Source organism: Petaurus breviceps, unplaced genomic scaffold (assembly GCF_028583685.1).
Source record: "Petaurus breviceps papuanus isolate PSGF00001 unplaced genomic scaffold, PetGlider_PUasm1.0 90919, whole genome shotgun sequence".
In the NCBI taxonomy this organism is placed as follows: domain Eukaryota; kingdom Metazoa; phylum Chordata; class Mammalia; order Diprotodontia; family Petauridae; genus Petaurus; species Petaurus breviceps.
In genome coordinates this window covers 13748294-13765382 of record NW_027187378.1, presented here as the reverse complement: position 1 = coordinate 13765382, position 17089 = coordinate 13748294, and the positions used below count along the sequence as shown (strand labels likewise).

The window sequence follows — 17089 nt, the reverse complement described above, 5'->3', positions numbered from 1 at the left end:
GTTTTGATGTTTGTGAAGATTTTATCACATAAGGGAAAATTTCTAAAAAAGAAGCTTTTGAGACTTTTGAAAGAAATTATATCTGAATTAAATTATCTGTCATACATATCAAAAATATATCGAATATACATTTCCGTTAAAGTATTTTGATTGTGCATTGTGAATATTAACAGAGAATATGCCATTTGTTTTCACTAAATATTTACATGGTTCAGAGAGCCAGATTTTATATCCATCTTGGAAACCATCCTACAAAGACTGCTTTATTTCTGTTTTTTATTTTATATAAATATATTTAAAATATACCAGTAATATTTTTCAAGTTTCATAAGGAATTTTTCTTTTTTTAAAGATGTATTTCTGTGTGCTGCCTCGGACTTTGGATATGTGAAGAGCTTATTCAGTGTACAAACCATCCAGAAGTCAAGGCTGCAATCAATGTTATAGGTGTAACTTTAAAGGTATTAAGTCATGATTTTAACATAAGATTAAAATGTTTTACATGTATTAAAAATGCACTTGAAATTTGAATTGGGTCTCATTTTTTTTCCTACTAAGTGCCCAATGTATTGCTTGTTGTTCACTTTTTTTCATACTTCCCCCTACAGTCTACAAAACATGCCTAGCACATAAGGTTAGCTAAAGTGGCATTAATATTTGCACTCTGATTCTTTCATTCACTACTTCCTCAACAAGTAAAGCTCTTATTAGCAATGGTGTGGACATTGAGAAGTCCTAACTCTTTTTTAGCAGTTGGGAAGTAGAGGTAAAGAGAGAACAGAAAAAATTTTTATGTATAGATCATTTATGAGTAAAGTGATTATAATTTAGAGATTGTCTTGCTGAGATTTGTCATCTGCACACATCTTTATATATATAGTGGAATTTCAAAATTTTTGCTCAGTTTATTATTGTATTGGAACTAAAAAAAATTGTAGAATGAGAATCTTATGACTAGTACCGATGTGGTCTAGAAGCCACTTCAAATTTGTTAAGGAAGAATTGTCAGTATAGCAGAATTTTCTTTTTTTTTTCCTTTTTGGCGTGTGTGTGTGTGTGTGTGTGTGTGGTGGGGGAGAGTTAGGTGGAATATGTCTCTTGCTCATAAAGAAATGGAGCAGCTCAAACTGAAGATCATAAATTTGGATTATCACTAGCTAACAAAACTTGGCTTTGAAACTGTATATTGCAATTCAATTCAACAAACATTTGTTAAACACCTACTATAAATTTGTGTAAGCCCTTCAGAGGCTTGCATTCTGTTGAAAAAGTAAAATCTGCAACAATAAATTAAGATAAAATATGCACACAATAATAGAGTAACTTCAAGAAAGGGTAAGCACTAATCTTGGGAGAATCAGAAAAGATGCTGCTTGTTGGAGACAACACCTGGACTACGCTCTAAAGGATATCCAGCCCAAAAGGAGAGGCCAGAATGACATGACTGGTTCACAGTCCAATTTGACCTGAACTAGTAGTACATCAGTGGGAGAGATAGGATATAAATCTGGAGAGGCAAGTGGAAGCCAGATTGTGAAGAGATTAAGAAAATAAGCCTACAGAAGTAGAGTTGTGTATCTTTTCAAGCATAATTATTGGAAAGTTTTATATTACATTATGAGAATTAGAATAATTTTGTGAAATAACTAATAACTCATTTTAAAATTACTATTTAAAATTATAAATAAAATTTAGTAGTAGTATGTCTGTGTTTTCTTCAAGAAACATTGTCTCTTTTATATGTAAAGTGCCATGCTGATTTTTGAGGCTACAAAGATAAATTTCAAATAGTCATTGGCTGATCTTAAGGAACTTACATTCTTTTTCCTAATAAAAAACAGATCTTCTTCTATTTATATCTTTTTTTTTTTTTGCTTTTTGAAGGGCAGTTGGGGTTAAGTGACTTGCCCAAGGTCACACAGCTAGTTTTTGTGTTAAGTGTCTGAGGACAGATATGTATTTTATATCTTTAAAATATGTTATTAATTAATATTGAATTATAGGGTTAACAAATTTGATATTTCAAAAAATCATGTTTCACATGTTTTACATAAAAAACATTTTTACAGGTGCATTAAAAGCCTTGGATGTTTGATTTTTATTGATAGATAATTTTGCTCTCTGCATATGTTCTTTAGTCATCATCAGTGACATTTTAAAAATATTGCCTTTTTCTTCACAAAGTCGCCAACACTTTTGAGGTTCAAGCATTCATAAAACAAATCATCATGCATTATAATTTCTTCATTCTCATACAATTGAAAGATTATCCATGAAAGTAATTATAATTAAAATGAAATTTGGAACTATGCTCAAATAACATACCCTTTGACCCAGCAAAACCTATACTAGGCCTATATAACAAGTAAATCAAAGAAAGATGAAAAGACCATTTATACCAAAGAATTTATAGCAGCTTTTTTTGTAGTAGCAAAGAATTTAGAAACTACATGGTTCCAATCACTTGTAGAATGGTTGAACAAATTATGGCATATAAGTATTATGGAATACTATTGTGCCATAAGAAATGATTATGGAAATAATTTCAGTGAAAACTGGGAAATTTTATGTGGGCTGATACAGTTAATTGAGCAAAACCTGGATAAAAAGTTATGCGATAACAGCGACTTTCTTAAAAAGAAGTAACTTTCAAAGACTTATAAACTCTGAACAACACAGTGACCAACAGTGATTCCAGAGAACTAATGATGAAGTGTTTATTTTGCTTGACTGTTCATATTTGTTTAAAGATTTCTGTTTTTCTTTTTTTTTCTATTTTCTAGTAAGTGGTAAGTTGGGAAGGAGAGAACATTAATTCTTTTTTCGTTAAACAAATTAAAAATAACTGGAAAAAAAAAGTAATTTCATCTGCATGAATACAGCTTGCATCCTATAGCCTTATCTTGAATGGTCATAGGTGGAAGAGAGTTTTGGGTGAAATTAGTGTCCTATTTGGTCTTCCCCAAATGGACCAAAACTCCCATCAAGGTTCTAAACTTCATTAGCAAAAGTAATAACTTTGAGTTTAAAGAAAATCACAGCCCTCATTGACACCTAGTGTCCTTGGGGCCTGCTGTAGCCAGCATTTACATTGCAAAGACAGTTCAAAATATTCCAGAACCCTCAGTTCCCTTACCTTTGATAAGCATCACAATGAAAAAATGAAAGAAAGTTATGTCTTTATAGGAAATGTGGGGTGTGTTCGTGTGTGACACACATACACACACACACGGGGGTATGGAGATGGGAATGTAATTCAGACCACAGAACTGAGAGTCATGTTTCCACTCCCAAGCCTTCCTCTTACTAGCTATGTAACTTTTGTCAAGTTATTCCAAGTCTTATTCCCAATTTTCTCATCCATAAAATGGAGGTACTAAGTTTTTTTTTCATTTTATTTCAGTTCCATCTCCAACAAACTAATATGAAGACAGCACTGTGTATAACTTAAACTCCTTACCAAAATGTAAGCTTTTGGAGAGGGAGGTAGAAGGGGATCATATCATTCTACCAAGAATCAAGAAGCATTTATTAATCTCCTCCAGCTAGTCTGTGAGGTGCAGGAATTCAAATACAAAAGTGAGAAAGTCTGTACCCTCAGTGAACTTAAATTTTACTGTGGGGGATTCTGACTATCTATTCATCCATCTATCTACCCATCCTTCCATGTTACAAAATAAATAATTATCAGACATTGGGACTAGGAGCTGGGAGGGGGGACGAATCTGAAAAAGGCCTCTTGAAAGGGATGGCAGTTGAGTTTCCAAGAGGTAATGAGAAGGGAAAGCATTTTAGGTTATATGGGACAACCTGGAAAGACATGGTAGTAGCAGACAGAATATTGTGTAAGGGAAAACAATTTGGCTACTTTGGTTGGAATGTAGAATCGTGTAGGGAAGTAATATTTGATCAAACTTGAAAGATAGAATCGGATTGCAAAGAGATTGTACTGGCAATAAAAAAACCAGTCAGTTTGTCAGTAAGCATTTATCAATCATATACTACGTTCCAGGTACTATGCTAAGCATTGTGGGTATAAAGAAAGACACAAAATAATCTGTTCTTAAGGAGGTCAAAAAACTATGTACAAACAAGATATATACTGGATAAATTAGAGATAATCAAAGCTATCTGCAGAAGGCTGGATTTTAGATGGAAGATAAAAGGAAGCTAAAAAATGGACATAAAAGGGAGAGAATTCCAGGAATAAGGGAAAGCTAGTGAAAATGCCCAGAGTCTTGAGATTATGGAGCATTTTGTGTATGAAATTGTAAGGAAGCCGGTATATTTTGATTGAAGAATACTTGATAGGGTATAAGGTGTAAGAAAAATGGAAGGGGGTGGGAGGGAGCAGATTATGAAGGGTTTTGAATACCAACCAGAGGATTTTCAAATAGGAGAGCAGTGTGATTGGACCTGAAGTTTTAGGAATATCAATTTCACAGCTATATGGAGTATGGCTTAGAAAAGTAAATTAATGGATGCAAAAGAGAAACCAATTAGTAGGTATTACAGTAGTCCATAGTAGATGTTATATGGGCCTGGATAAGTATTGTGATGTGAGTAGAGTGTAGGGGATGTGGGAGCAAGATATTAAAGGGTTGGAATTGGCAAGACTTTTCAATGGAATGGATGTGAGGTGTAAGCATATGTGAAGAGTTGGTGATAATTCTTAGACTACAAACCTGGATCACAGGAAGGATGGTCTCACAACAGAAAATAGGTACATAAGGAGAAGTGGTAAATATACAGGGAAAAGATAAGGATTTCTATTTTGGACATATTGAATCTGAGATTCCTGTGAGACAGGAGATATTGAGCAGGCATATGGAAATGTGAGACTGAAATTCAGGAGATGAAGGGTTTCCTACATTTAGAAATAGATGTATATATGTCTTCTAGAAAGCCCTGGCTATATTTTTGCACAAATACTTAAGCCCAAGGCAGTATAAATAATATGACTTAAAGTATTCTAGCTTTGAAATTCTGTTTTCTGAGGTTTTTTTTTTTTAAATCTAATGAGGTTAGTGAGTTAAATTACTTGCTGTATAATTTATAAGGAATCAGTGTATACATTCAGATTTGAATTATAGGGATAATACATTTCATTATTTTTCTAGAACCAATTTGACTTTGTAATATTATTTCATTAAGCCTAAATTTTCAACTATGTATTTTTGGATAAGGCATTTTGAGTTTTACAGTTAATTTCCTTTAAAATGTTAAAAAAAAATTTATTTATGTTAACAAAATTTTCCCTGCCCTCTCTAAAAGAACCATCCCATATTTAAAAAAAAAAAAAACTTTTTAAAGAAAAAAAAATAGGGGTGGTTAAGTGGTGCAGTGAATAGAGCACCGGCCCTGGAGTCAGGAGGACCTGAGTTCAAGTCCAGCCTCAGACACTTGACACAATTGCTATCCGTGTGACTCTGGGCAAGTCACAACCCCAGTTGCCCTCCAAAAATGAAAACAAAAGAAAAAAATAGCAAACTGATACATTAAAAAAAATCTAAAATATGTGATGTGGTACTATGATGTGTACCACACCTGTGGACCTCTTACTTCTACAAAGGAGTGAATTGGGAATTTCTTCTCTTATCTCTTCTTCAGAGCCAAACTTATTCTTTGTAATTTTGCAGCATTCACTTTTGATTGTTCTGGGTGTTGTTTTTTTTTTTTTGTCTTCACATTGATGTAGTCATTATATATATTGCTTTTTGGCTCTGTTGACTCTATACCAGTTCATATAAGTCTTTCCATGCTTCTCTGTTTTCATCATATTTATCATTTCTTACATCCCAGTTATATTCCATTACATTTATGTACCTCAGTATATGTAGCCTATCTGTAGAAATGGGCTTCTATTTTTTTTTTCTAATTTTGTGCTCTCACAAAAAGTGCTGGTATAAATATTCTGGTGTATATGGGAACTATGCAGTTTAATTTTCCTATGTGATTTACTTGTAATTAATGCAAGCGTTTTTGGCCTGAGGAACATAACCTTATATTGTTTTTTTTAATTTAACTAAATTTCAACCTAAAGGGTTGCCTTTGTCATCTTATTTATCTTATTTTATGGATTAAAAAACACTCTGAGAAGTAATCCTTAGTCTTCACCAGATTATTCGGTGGGACTGTGACATAGGAAAGTTTAAGAATCTGGCATTAGAGGATAGTATGTAAATTTTTACATATGTGATGTGATACTATATCAATCTAATTTTAGAATTTGAGGTCGAGACATATACCTAGTAAAACTAATTTATATCCAACACCATTTTATGGGCAAACAAATTAACATAAGTGTTATAAAAGAATAAACCTAATCCCTCTATGCCAGAAAATAAATATATGTCTTAAGTGGTAAAAAGTTCCTCACTAACATTAATATATTTACATTTGTGTGTGTTTAATTTTGTGATACTGATTTTAGTATTTGTTTTCTTTTATAGTTTCCTAATAAGATAGTGGCTCAGGTAGCTTGTGATATTCTTCAGTTGCTTGTGTCCTTTTGGGAAAAGCTTCAGAAGTATGAAAACTCTCTGCCACGGAAAATTACTGAAGTAAGTCTACATTTTGTAGTGTTAAAATATAACTATTTGCTTTTTACCTTATATAGTGTATTATTCAAGGTGTACAAACTGATGAGGAGAAAAGGATCAAATGATTTTTCAAATGGAAGGGATATCATGGATGGCCTAGTTCAGCCCATACTAGAGAAAGAATTTCCTCTACAACATACATCAATAATGGTCATCTATTCTTTGCCTGAAGACTTTGAGAGAGGGAGGCTGATGTCTCCTGGGGCAGCCCTTTCCACTATTATATAGCATAAATCAATAAACAAGTGTATATGTACGTATAGATATGTGTGTATACATACATATATACATATAAATATGAAATAATTAAAATTCATTAGGTTCTAACTCAATTTGCTTCTAATTAATAAAGTAGTCAGTAGTAGAAGGTAGTTCTTGTGCTAGTAAAATTTAAAAGACACAACTAAAATATATCTTTGTAAATACATCCTTATACTCACTGAAAACAGTTTAGATAATGACAGCAAGGAATAAGCAACTGATTGGATGTCTATGCTTGAGAAGATGCGTTATTGTCCAAAGGATGTAGATTTTCATTTTTTCTTTGATTACTCCTTGGGAAAAATTTCCTGCTATAAATTTGATTACTTCATTATAATAGGATGAATTGAGAAATATGGATTTTTTCAAATTGGGAAGGACCTCGATAGCTCTATAGTCCAACCCATTCTTGACAAAAAATTTCTCTACCACATACAAAAATGGTCATACAGCCTTTGGTTGATGGCTTCTAATGATCTTGAGAGAGCCCATTTAACTTTTGTATGCCTCTAATTGTTAGCAAGGTTTTTTTTTATATCTGCCTACATAGCTTTTCACACCTTTGCCCACTGCATCTAGTTCTGCCCTTTGCGACCTAGCAGAAGAAGTCAAATCACCGTTCCACGTGACAAATCTTAAAATACTTATCATGTCCCCTCAGATGTTTTCCTTTCCTCATTACAAATTCCCATAAGCTCTTCACTCTTGACTTCCCTCCTCTGAATACTCCCCAACTAATAATGTCCCACCTAAAATGTGATGCCCAGAGTCCAACCCAATATTCCTGATGTTCCCTCTGACCAGGGCAAGTTAGAGCAGAATAATTTCTTCTTTCTCCCTTGAAGCTATATAATACAGTTTAATATTGCATTTACTTTTTTGCCTCATCACATTGTTGAATCAGTTTGAATTTATATTTCAGAAAATCTTTCATATATTTTTCAGGTAAACTTTTATCTAGACATGTTTCCACTTATCTTGTTCTAATGCCATTGATTTTTATAAAAATCCAATTGGAAGACTATATTTATCCCAATTAAATTTTATTTTGTTCAGTTTGGCCATATACCTGCCAAGATATTTTTAGATCCTGTAACTCAGTATGTTAGCTATCATTCCCAGCTGTTTTTTGTCTACAAACTTGATATACCTTCAATATGTGCCTTTAATCAAGTCACTGATAAAAATGTTAAACTCCATGGTAACATTAATAATTAGTGGGTAGAAATGTGCAGTACATTAGTGACTAGCTACATTTATGCTTAATCTGCATAAATATCCTCTAACTCAAATACCCATTCCCATCAGGTTCCTGGTAACTAACAGCAACTCCAGAATTTGTTGTTCTACATGATGCAGTGTACTAAGAAGATTCAATATATATGGAAATACTATCCCTAGACATCTAGTTCTGAGTTTATATCAGTGTGGGAATGCATGATAAAAGAAGAGAAAAAAGAACTGAGGGCTGGACTAGGAAAATTACATATAATCTCTTATCTGAGACAAGTTTCAGATAAGAGTTTTCTCTTATCTTTTTTGAGTTTTCTTTACTCTTTTTTGGTATATCTAGGGTTAGAAGCCAAAAGGAATCTATGACTTAAAGAGTAAATTTTCTTGAGTATCAACAATAAAAATATTAGGTTCTGATGATAATTTTTCAAGAGAAATAGCAGATTTTTTTTAAAGGCATTTTCATGATATTGTATAATTTTTAACTTTTTTTTTTGTTATTGTTACAAGTTTGGAGGCAGAAGTTATGAAGAGGGTATATTTAGCAGCGTGGATTACTGCCTTTGCTGTGCAATCCTACAAATTTCCTTGTGTGTGTGATTGTCTTTATTTAAAGAAATGGAGTAGCACTGAAGTTGACTTAACACGGATCTACATTCTACTTATGCCCAGTTACCAATTCTTATGATTATACGCATTCCCTAAATTCCCTTCTTGCTTGTATATCTTTCTTCCAGTGGAAGTAAGTTTTGCAGAAATTTAAGCCGTTAGGTTTTGTTGTGAGGACGTATTTTAACCTTTAGTTCTAAATTGTCACTCTGGTTTGCAGATCCTTGTGGCCACGATTGCATTTCTTTTACCAAGTGCTGAGTACTCTTCAGTAGAAACAGATAAAAAGGTAGGTGATACTAATATATCTATAAAAGATTTTCTACAGCCAGATACAAATGCATCATTATTTATGCTGAAGCATAACAAGAAATGTGTCATAAATAATTGCCTCTTTCTTCCTGCAGTTTATTGTTTCTCTTTTACTCTGCTTATTGGATTGGTGCATGGCATTGCCAATGAAAACCCTGATGCATCAAGTATCTACTATTGTGGAAGATCAGCATTCATCTAGAGCCCCCTTACTAGATTATATTTATAGGGTGAGTTGATGATTTTCTTCTTTTCACTGTTCTCAGTGACATAACACAGAATCTCCCATTGCTGGAATGTTCTCCCTCCACATCTTTGCCTCCAAGTCCCCGCTAAAATCCTACCTTCTAGAGCCTAATATCTCTTCATCCGAGTTCTGTCCCTCTGTTGTTTATTTCTGATTTATCCTGTATGTAACTTATTTGTGCATAGTTGTTTGCGTGTTGTCGCCTCCATTAGATTGTGAGCTCTTCGAGGTCAAGGACTGTCTTTTGCCATTTTTTTGTATCCCCAGTGCTCAGCAAAGTGTCTAGCATATACTAGGCACTTAATAAATGTTTATTAACTGACTGGCGGACTACTAAAATGCGCATTTTAGTTGATGTGTTTTAAGGACAAGATAAAAAGTATTGAAATGATTTTTTTATCTAAATGTTCAAAAATTAAATTAGAATTTCATTAATTCCCTATTGTTCCTACAGTTATAATGGACATAAACTTACATCTTTGATACAAAGTAAGTTACTCAAATGAAGCAATATTTTACATTGCTTTAAGTAAACAACATTTATTAAAACCTTATGTACAAGGCACTATCTAAGCACTCAATTGTTATTTCTCTAAAATAATATTTTGCTTGTAAGATAGCTTTAATGACATGACTGATTACTTTTTTGGGTAGAATTGGCCTTGATACCAGTTTATTTTTATTGGATAGATTTTCTTTCATTTTAACTAATAATAATGACTTTTCAGTGATAGTAAATGAATTATATATGCTAATAAATGTTGCTTTAACAGCATTACACTGCCTTCTTGGCTATACTTTACCCATTGCTGTTCTTATGATTTTAGTTAGTTGCAAAATTCTCTATCCACACTCTCCGAAGAATATGGGTAGCAAATCATCAGTCTCATAATGAGGAACTCTTTTAGATTTGAATACCTTAATCACTGTATTTAAATTTAAAATGAATGTTTCTTTAGCATCTTTTAATGTGTTATGTATCTTTTAAAACTTTATGCAAAAAATAAATTTGTTTTAAATATTTATTTTAAAAATAAAATTTTTTATTTTAGAATTTTTTAAAGGAAATATCAAAACTATCATCTACATTCCTATCCAGTACTCAAAATGATTTTGTGTATGTGGTGTTTTCATAGCTACATATATACAAAAACACAAAAAAGAGAATAATTTTAATTATTCCCATTTTCTAAATAACACTTGATTTTCAGGCAGGGCATTTAATCATGTGTTGATAAGAAGATTGGTCCATTTTGTATTTTATATTAGTATCTTTTTAGTTTATGCCACTTTTCTTGGTGTCATAAAGTATATATACTGGCTCACAATGGATATCATTATGTTTCTTCGACTATAACTGAACTAGAAAGGCTTATGGTCTTTTTATCTCCTTTAGTTCAACTTTGATAATATTCAACTCCATTCCCAACTTATGGATAATTTCTTTTTGTAGTACCCAGGTACCATATAGCTGTTCCCTCTCAGTATTCATTTCTACTCTTATTACCATCTTGTAGGCAAAAAAATCTTTTTGCTCAAGAATGTGCTTTTGGTGCCATAGAAGGATAACTTGTCATTTAATTTTGTTTTCTTTTGATCTTGCTGTACTTGCCACAAGATAATTTCACAAGGTTAAAATTAGGCCTTTCTAATTGTTATAAAGTAGATTGCCCATCTGATGACCTTTTAATTTGTTGTTTGTTTGTTTTGTATAACTTTTGTAATCCCACTTTCTATTATATTCTTATAGGTTTTGCACTGTTGTGTTTCTGGCTCAAGCACATATACCCAACAAAGTCACTACACATTGACTCTGGCTGACCTTTCATCTTCTGATTATGATCCTTTTTTGCCACTGGCAAATGTCCGAAATTCTGAGCCTGTACAGTACCATTCCTCAGCAGAACTGGGGAACCTACTTACTGTTGCTGAAGGTGAGGAACTCATTTCCAGGGACTTAGCACATTATCAGTTGTGATGGGGAAGCTCAGCAAAAGCAGTGTCTTTTCTTTTTATCATTTCTCTACATCAAAACTGGATCCTAATCTTACCCTGTTGCTCATTTCTACAAATGTTGTAAGAATGTAGGGAATTTCATGCTCAGGTAATGTATTTATCAATACAGAGGAGAGCTTTGAGTACTTGATTTTGCATTTCTTCAGTCTGACTACCTTCTGCATCTAGGAGGTGGCACATATAGCGTTTTGTCTCTCTTCTCCTTTGCTTTCTTGCTCTTTCCCATCTACCACTATATTTTTTAATCCATCTGTACTATACAGGAGAGGGATAGGAACTAGACCTGTGATTTCACTGTTATAAGGAATTCCTTGTTGAGAAATGCCCTCTCCCAATATAGGTTGGCACCTTCTTTGCAACTCACAGTCTTTTTTTTCCCCCTTTTTGGAGGCCAATTGGGGTTAAGTGACTTGCCCAAGGTCACATGGCTAGTGTGTGTGTGTGTGTGTGTGTCTGTGGCCGGATTTGAACTAAGGTCCTCCTGACTCCAGGGCCGGCGCTCTATTCAATGTACCACCTAGCTGCCCCAAAATGCTTTCTCTCTCTTTTTTTTTTTTTTTTGGAGGGTGGAGGGCAGGGCAGTTGGGGTTAATTGACTTGCCCAAGGTCATATGGCTAGTAAGTGTTAAGTATCTGAGGCCAGATTTGAATTCAGATCCTCCTGACTCCAGGGCCTGTGCTGCAACTCACAGTCTTATACAGCTGCCTCTAGAGCACTGAGATTTTAATTGATTTGTCTAGAGTCACACAGTGAGTATATGTCAGTGGAAGGACTTGAATTCATTTTCTTCTGGCTCCACACCTGGCTTTCTACCCACCATAACATGTTGCCCCTCATAGAAGGTGTTTAATTGGTGATATAAAAATAAATTTGATTCAGTAAGCATTTATTAAGCAGCAGACACTCTGCCAAGCTAGGGATACAAATACAACAACCAAAATTGCCCCTACTCTCAAGGAGCTTATTTTCTACATGGTGGAAACAACGTTTACCCAGGTAAGAAAATAATATATGCAAAATAATTTCTGTGGAGGAGGGTAATAGGAGTGGTAATATTTGGAATATCCACGAAAGGATTTTGTAGATGACACTTAAACTGAGCTTTGAAGGGAGAGAGGGATCCTAAGAGTTAATCGTGGATAAAAGTGAGCATTCTGTGGTGTAGCGGGAGAATATGGTATTGTATAGATGGACAACAATAAGAAGACCTTTTTGAATATAGAGTGTGTGAGGGGGAATAAGGAGTACTTTGACTAGAAAAATCTTAGCCAGATTATAAAGGACTTTAAATGCCAAATGGGAGATATTATTTTGAAAGTAGTTGGGAACCATTTAGATAACTGCTTGAGCAGAAAAGGGGCATGGTCAGAACTGTTATAGAAATATTGCTTTGACATTATTATTATTAATTTGACATCTGTGTGGAGTAGAGAGAAGACACTGGTGGCAGGGATACTAATTAGGAGGCTACTGCAGTAGTCTCAGCAAGAAATAATGAAGTCCTATTGTAGGGTAATATTCATGTGAGTGGAGAAATGGAAAAGGATAGAACAATGAATTCCATGTGGAGATTGGATTTGCATTGAATACCTTTTTCCTACTTAGCTAAATTTGCCATCATTATGTGGTCTTCGAAGCTCAAGTTTATGAACCTTAGTGAAAGAAGCAAGAATTTCCCTTTAAACCTAGCCTAACTCAAATTTTTCCTCAAAATATTTATCTACCCTTTAATTTATATGAGCTAAAATTTATCCAGTCACTAAATATAGTGTTGTAAATAATCACATTTGTACAGTCCAGTGAAAAAATTACTCAGTATTTTTTAGGGGCCACCCTGGAATTTGATCTTTTAAAACCAGAATAAGCAATCCTAATGGGCCTAAGCCAGGTCAATAAAAGGTGTTCCCTCACACATAACTCCATTAGTCTGTAATATGTCTCTGACTTAAAAATGAGTGCTTTTTCTATATTTAGCTGTTTTGAATCTAAACCTTTTCTACATCTCCTTGTTTCTCTATTCTCTCTATGCCCTCTCTCTTTAATTTTTTTTTTAGTTGTATTCCATAAGTCTGCCTTCATTTCTCACTCTCCCACTTGCATTCTCTCATATGTCCTCAATAGGATCAATAGGATCAAATTCCCACTGTGGCAGAATCCATGGTACTTGATCTGTGGGTGTTGAAACAGATCTTCCCTTTTGATTTTTCCCCTCTTTCATTCTTCACTCAGCCCATCACTACCAATACCACTACAGATAAATGCAGCTGGAATATCAGTTGGCCCAAATAATATCTTGTGATTTTTCTTCTCCTACCCTCATTAGAATGTGGGGAAAGCTAGGTTCTCTTAAGATCAAGTGACACTGGTCTCTTTTCTCTTCTTGGCACAAGACATTCCATCTCCTGACTCCATGCTTTTTCACCATCTATTTCCCATGCCTGGAATTTTCTCTCACCTTGACTGCCTCCTGGCTTCCCTGTTTTACTTCAATTCTCAGCTAAAATCCCATCTTCTACAAGAAGTCTTTATTGATCCTTCTTAATGCTAGTGCCTTTACTCTATAATTATCTCCAATTTCCCCTGTAGATACATACATATATATACACACACACACACACAAACACACACACACACACACACACATGTTGTTTTACCCATTAGAACATGAACTTCTTAAGAGCAGGAATGGCTTTTGCCTTTTTTTTTTTTTAAATCCCCAGTGCTTAGCACAGTGTCTGGCATATAATAATCACTCAATACATGCTTCTGAGTGACTAAAACTACCTCTGATTTCTAGGAATTTTTCTAGTCTTTCAAAATTTGGTACAAATCCTAACAACAATTAACAAACTTCAAGCAACTCCCCACAATTATCTTTTTTTCTTAATTTTCTTTTAAAACTTTAGCTAACGAAAATAATTTTTTCTCTCTTCCATCCTACCATTGAAAAGAAAAAAAGAGGACAAAGGCAAAACCTTTGTAATGTGTGTAGTGAAATCAGATTCCCTTATTGGTCATATCCCATTTTAAAACCCTTTTCTCACAAACATTCTCGAGAGGCAAAAATTGCAAGAATCTTCAGTGAGTCAATGAAGCAAGTGAGCCACAGAGCAGTATCCCTATCTGGTGAGTGTTGTACCCAGGATTTAGAAATAGGCTTTCTGGTTTATAATACAAAGATCTCATAATTTAATGAGATGGTCACTATATTTTTTCATAGTTGTATGTACTTTAACTGTGTCCAGTACCTAGCCCAAAACTTAAAATACAGCACTTACTTATAGACTCCTTTTTGGTTAATTTGCAGTGATTTTCCATTCTTAGACTAATCAAGGAAGGCAGGGGGTATGACTTAGTTAAAAATGGAGTCTTTCCTAGCACATGACATCATCTACTACGTAGTAGTCATGAATAAATATTTGTTGAAGTTTAATACCTTATATCATTCTAATGAATCCTGGTTTTGTTTTTTCTTTTTAATTTTCCATTTTATTGATCACCTTCTACTTTCTTGTTCATTATTGGTGCTATTTTCTGGACCTACTCTATATTATTATCTATAACTGTGAGCAGAATCCCAAGGAGAGACATACTATCATTTTGCACAAGTGTAAAATAGTTTCTTTCTGCCACCATTATAAATTATGTCCAACATGTTGTTGACTTTTTTGTTGAAGTTGGTGCATTCAATTCATGTGCTTAAAGTAACAGTCTATAATGATGCCTAAATCTTTTTTCAAGGTTTTATCTAATGGCTTAGAGTCCTTTTAGAAATATGGTTTAATTTATTTTTCCTATCTTGTTTGCATTGCAGTTTGTCATTTTTTCTTCCCATTTACACAACTTTATGAGATCTGTCTTTAATTTGTCCCTTGGTTTGGCATTATGTTTCCTGGCAGAGCTTAGTGCCATCTGAAAACCAGGAGATATTTGTCTTAACACAATTCTTTGATACGAGAAAAATTTTTGCCTTAGAATTAAAAAAAAAAATCTTTTCACTGTTATCCCAGCTGAATACAAAAGCTACAAATGTTAAAACCTGGTGTTGTACACAGATACTTCTTGCTGAGTGGGTACATTCTGTTAAAAGCCAAGAGATAAAAATAGATATGAGATCGTTTTTTCATTTTATGTAGTACAAAATGTTTCTTATGTTTGGTGTGTGTAAATCTCAATCCTCCCTCTCCTCCCAGCCTCTCGCCACAGCTATTTCCAGCTATTTTTTTAAATTCAAGAACTTATTTGTGATCTGTTATTTTGACATACTTAAGGAACATTAATTATCACTTGTTTAAATTATTATCACTGACTTTATAGTCAATCAATAAACATTTCTTAAGCACCTCTGTTTGCCAGGTTGTTTGATGGAGATACAGAGGAAGACACAGATAGTCCCAGCTCCTGAGGATCTTATAGACTACTGGGGGAGACAACATTAAAACAACTGTGCAAGCAAAATATATACAGCATGAACGGAATACTGTGAGCAGAGGGAAGAACACTAGCATTAAGGAATATCAGGAAAGCTTCTTGTAGAAGATGGGATTTTCAGACTTGAATGAAGCCAGGAGGCAGAGTATCCCAAGCTGGGGTTGAGGGAAAGAACATCGAGTGAACACTCCCAGATTCTGGAGATAGATTGTCTTGTTTGGGGACCAGCAAAGAGGCCAGTGCCACTGTATCACAGAGTAAGTGGAGGAGAGTAAGGTGCAAGAAAACTGGAAGGGTAAGAGGGGCTCCCGTTGTTGAGGGCTTTAAATGCCAAACAGGACAATTATAAAGCAATTTAAAATAGATTAGGAATAAAATGGTGATCTATAAAAGAATTATGTTTACTGACTTTAGCAATAGGTCTTGCTACAGTTAGAGTATTTTCAGTACTCCCTCAAAACTTAAAATAATTGAATTAGGTCCTCCTATTTCTATATTTTTTTTTCAAATTTTGAATCAATAGTAACTTTTTGAAAATAAGCTTTAAAACTCAAAACTTTGAATAATAACATTTTTTAAAATAAATAGGCTTTAAATAACTGCCATTCCCCAATTGATAAATGGTCAAAGGACACGAAAAGGTAGTTTTCAGAAGAAATTAAAGCTATCTATATTCACATGAAAAATGCTCTAAATCACTAGTGATTAAAGAAATGCAATCTAAAACAACTCTGAGGTGCCACCTCACATCAATCAAAAAGACAAATGCTGGAGGGAATGAGGGAAAATAGGGACACCAATGCAACCCTTGGTAGAGCTGTGAACTGGGCCAGCCATTTTGGAGAATAATTTGTAATTATGTCCAAAGGACTATAACATTTGCATAACTTTGACCCAGCAATCCCACTACTAGGTCTGTACCCCAAAGATATCAAAGAAAAAGGAAAAGGATCCATATGTACAAAAATATAGTAGTTCTTTTTGTGACAATAAAGTATTAAAAATTGAGTCAATTTTCATCAATTGGGGAATGGCTGAATGAGATGTGACATATGATTGTGTTGGAGTACTATTGTGCTATTAGCAATGAGGGGGGTAGTTTCAGAAAAGCATGGCAAGACCTGCATGAACTGAAGCAAAGTGAAGTGTGCACCAGAAGATCATTGTGCTGTAAGAGCAGCCTTGTAATGATGATCAACAGCGAAAGACTTAGCTGCTCTGGTCAATGCTATGATCCAAAACAGTACCAGAGGACTCATGATGAAAAAAAATGTTACCTACTTCCAGAGAACTGATGAACTCAGAGTGCAAATTGAAATATAATTTTCTCCCTTCCTTCCTTCCTTCCTTCCTTCCTTCCTTCCTTCCTTCCTTCCT

General features: G+C 34.1%; 1 protein-coding gene across 5 annotated transcripts in view; it reads left to right on the top strand.

Annotated features, from left to right (window-relative positions):
* RALGAPA2 (Ral GTPase activating protein catalytic subunit alpha 2) overlaps nt 1-17089 on the top strand; it is a 440153-nt gene that overhangs the window by 219763 nt on the left and 203301 nt on the right. For all 5 annotated transcript variants that reach the window (XM_069075497.1, XM_069075496.1, XM_069075495.1 and 2 more), the window contains 5 exons: nt 353-461; nt 6453-6563; nt 8926-8994; nt 9113-9247; nt 11015-11198. In XM_069075497.1, coding sequence (XP_068931598.1) covers nt 353-461; nt 6453-6563; nt 8926-8994; nt 9113-9247; nt 11015-11198 — 608 coding nt within the window. The remainder of the gene's footprint in view (nt 1-352; nt 462-6452; nt 6564-8925; nt 8995-9112; nt 9248-11014; nt 11199-17089) is intronic.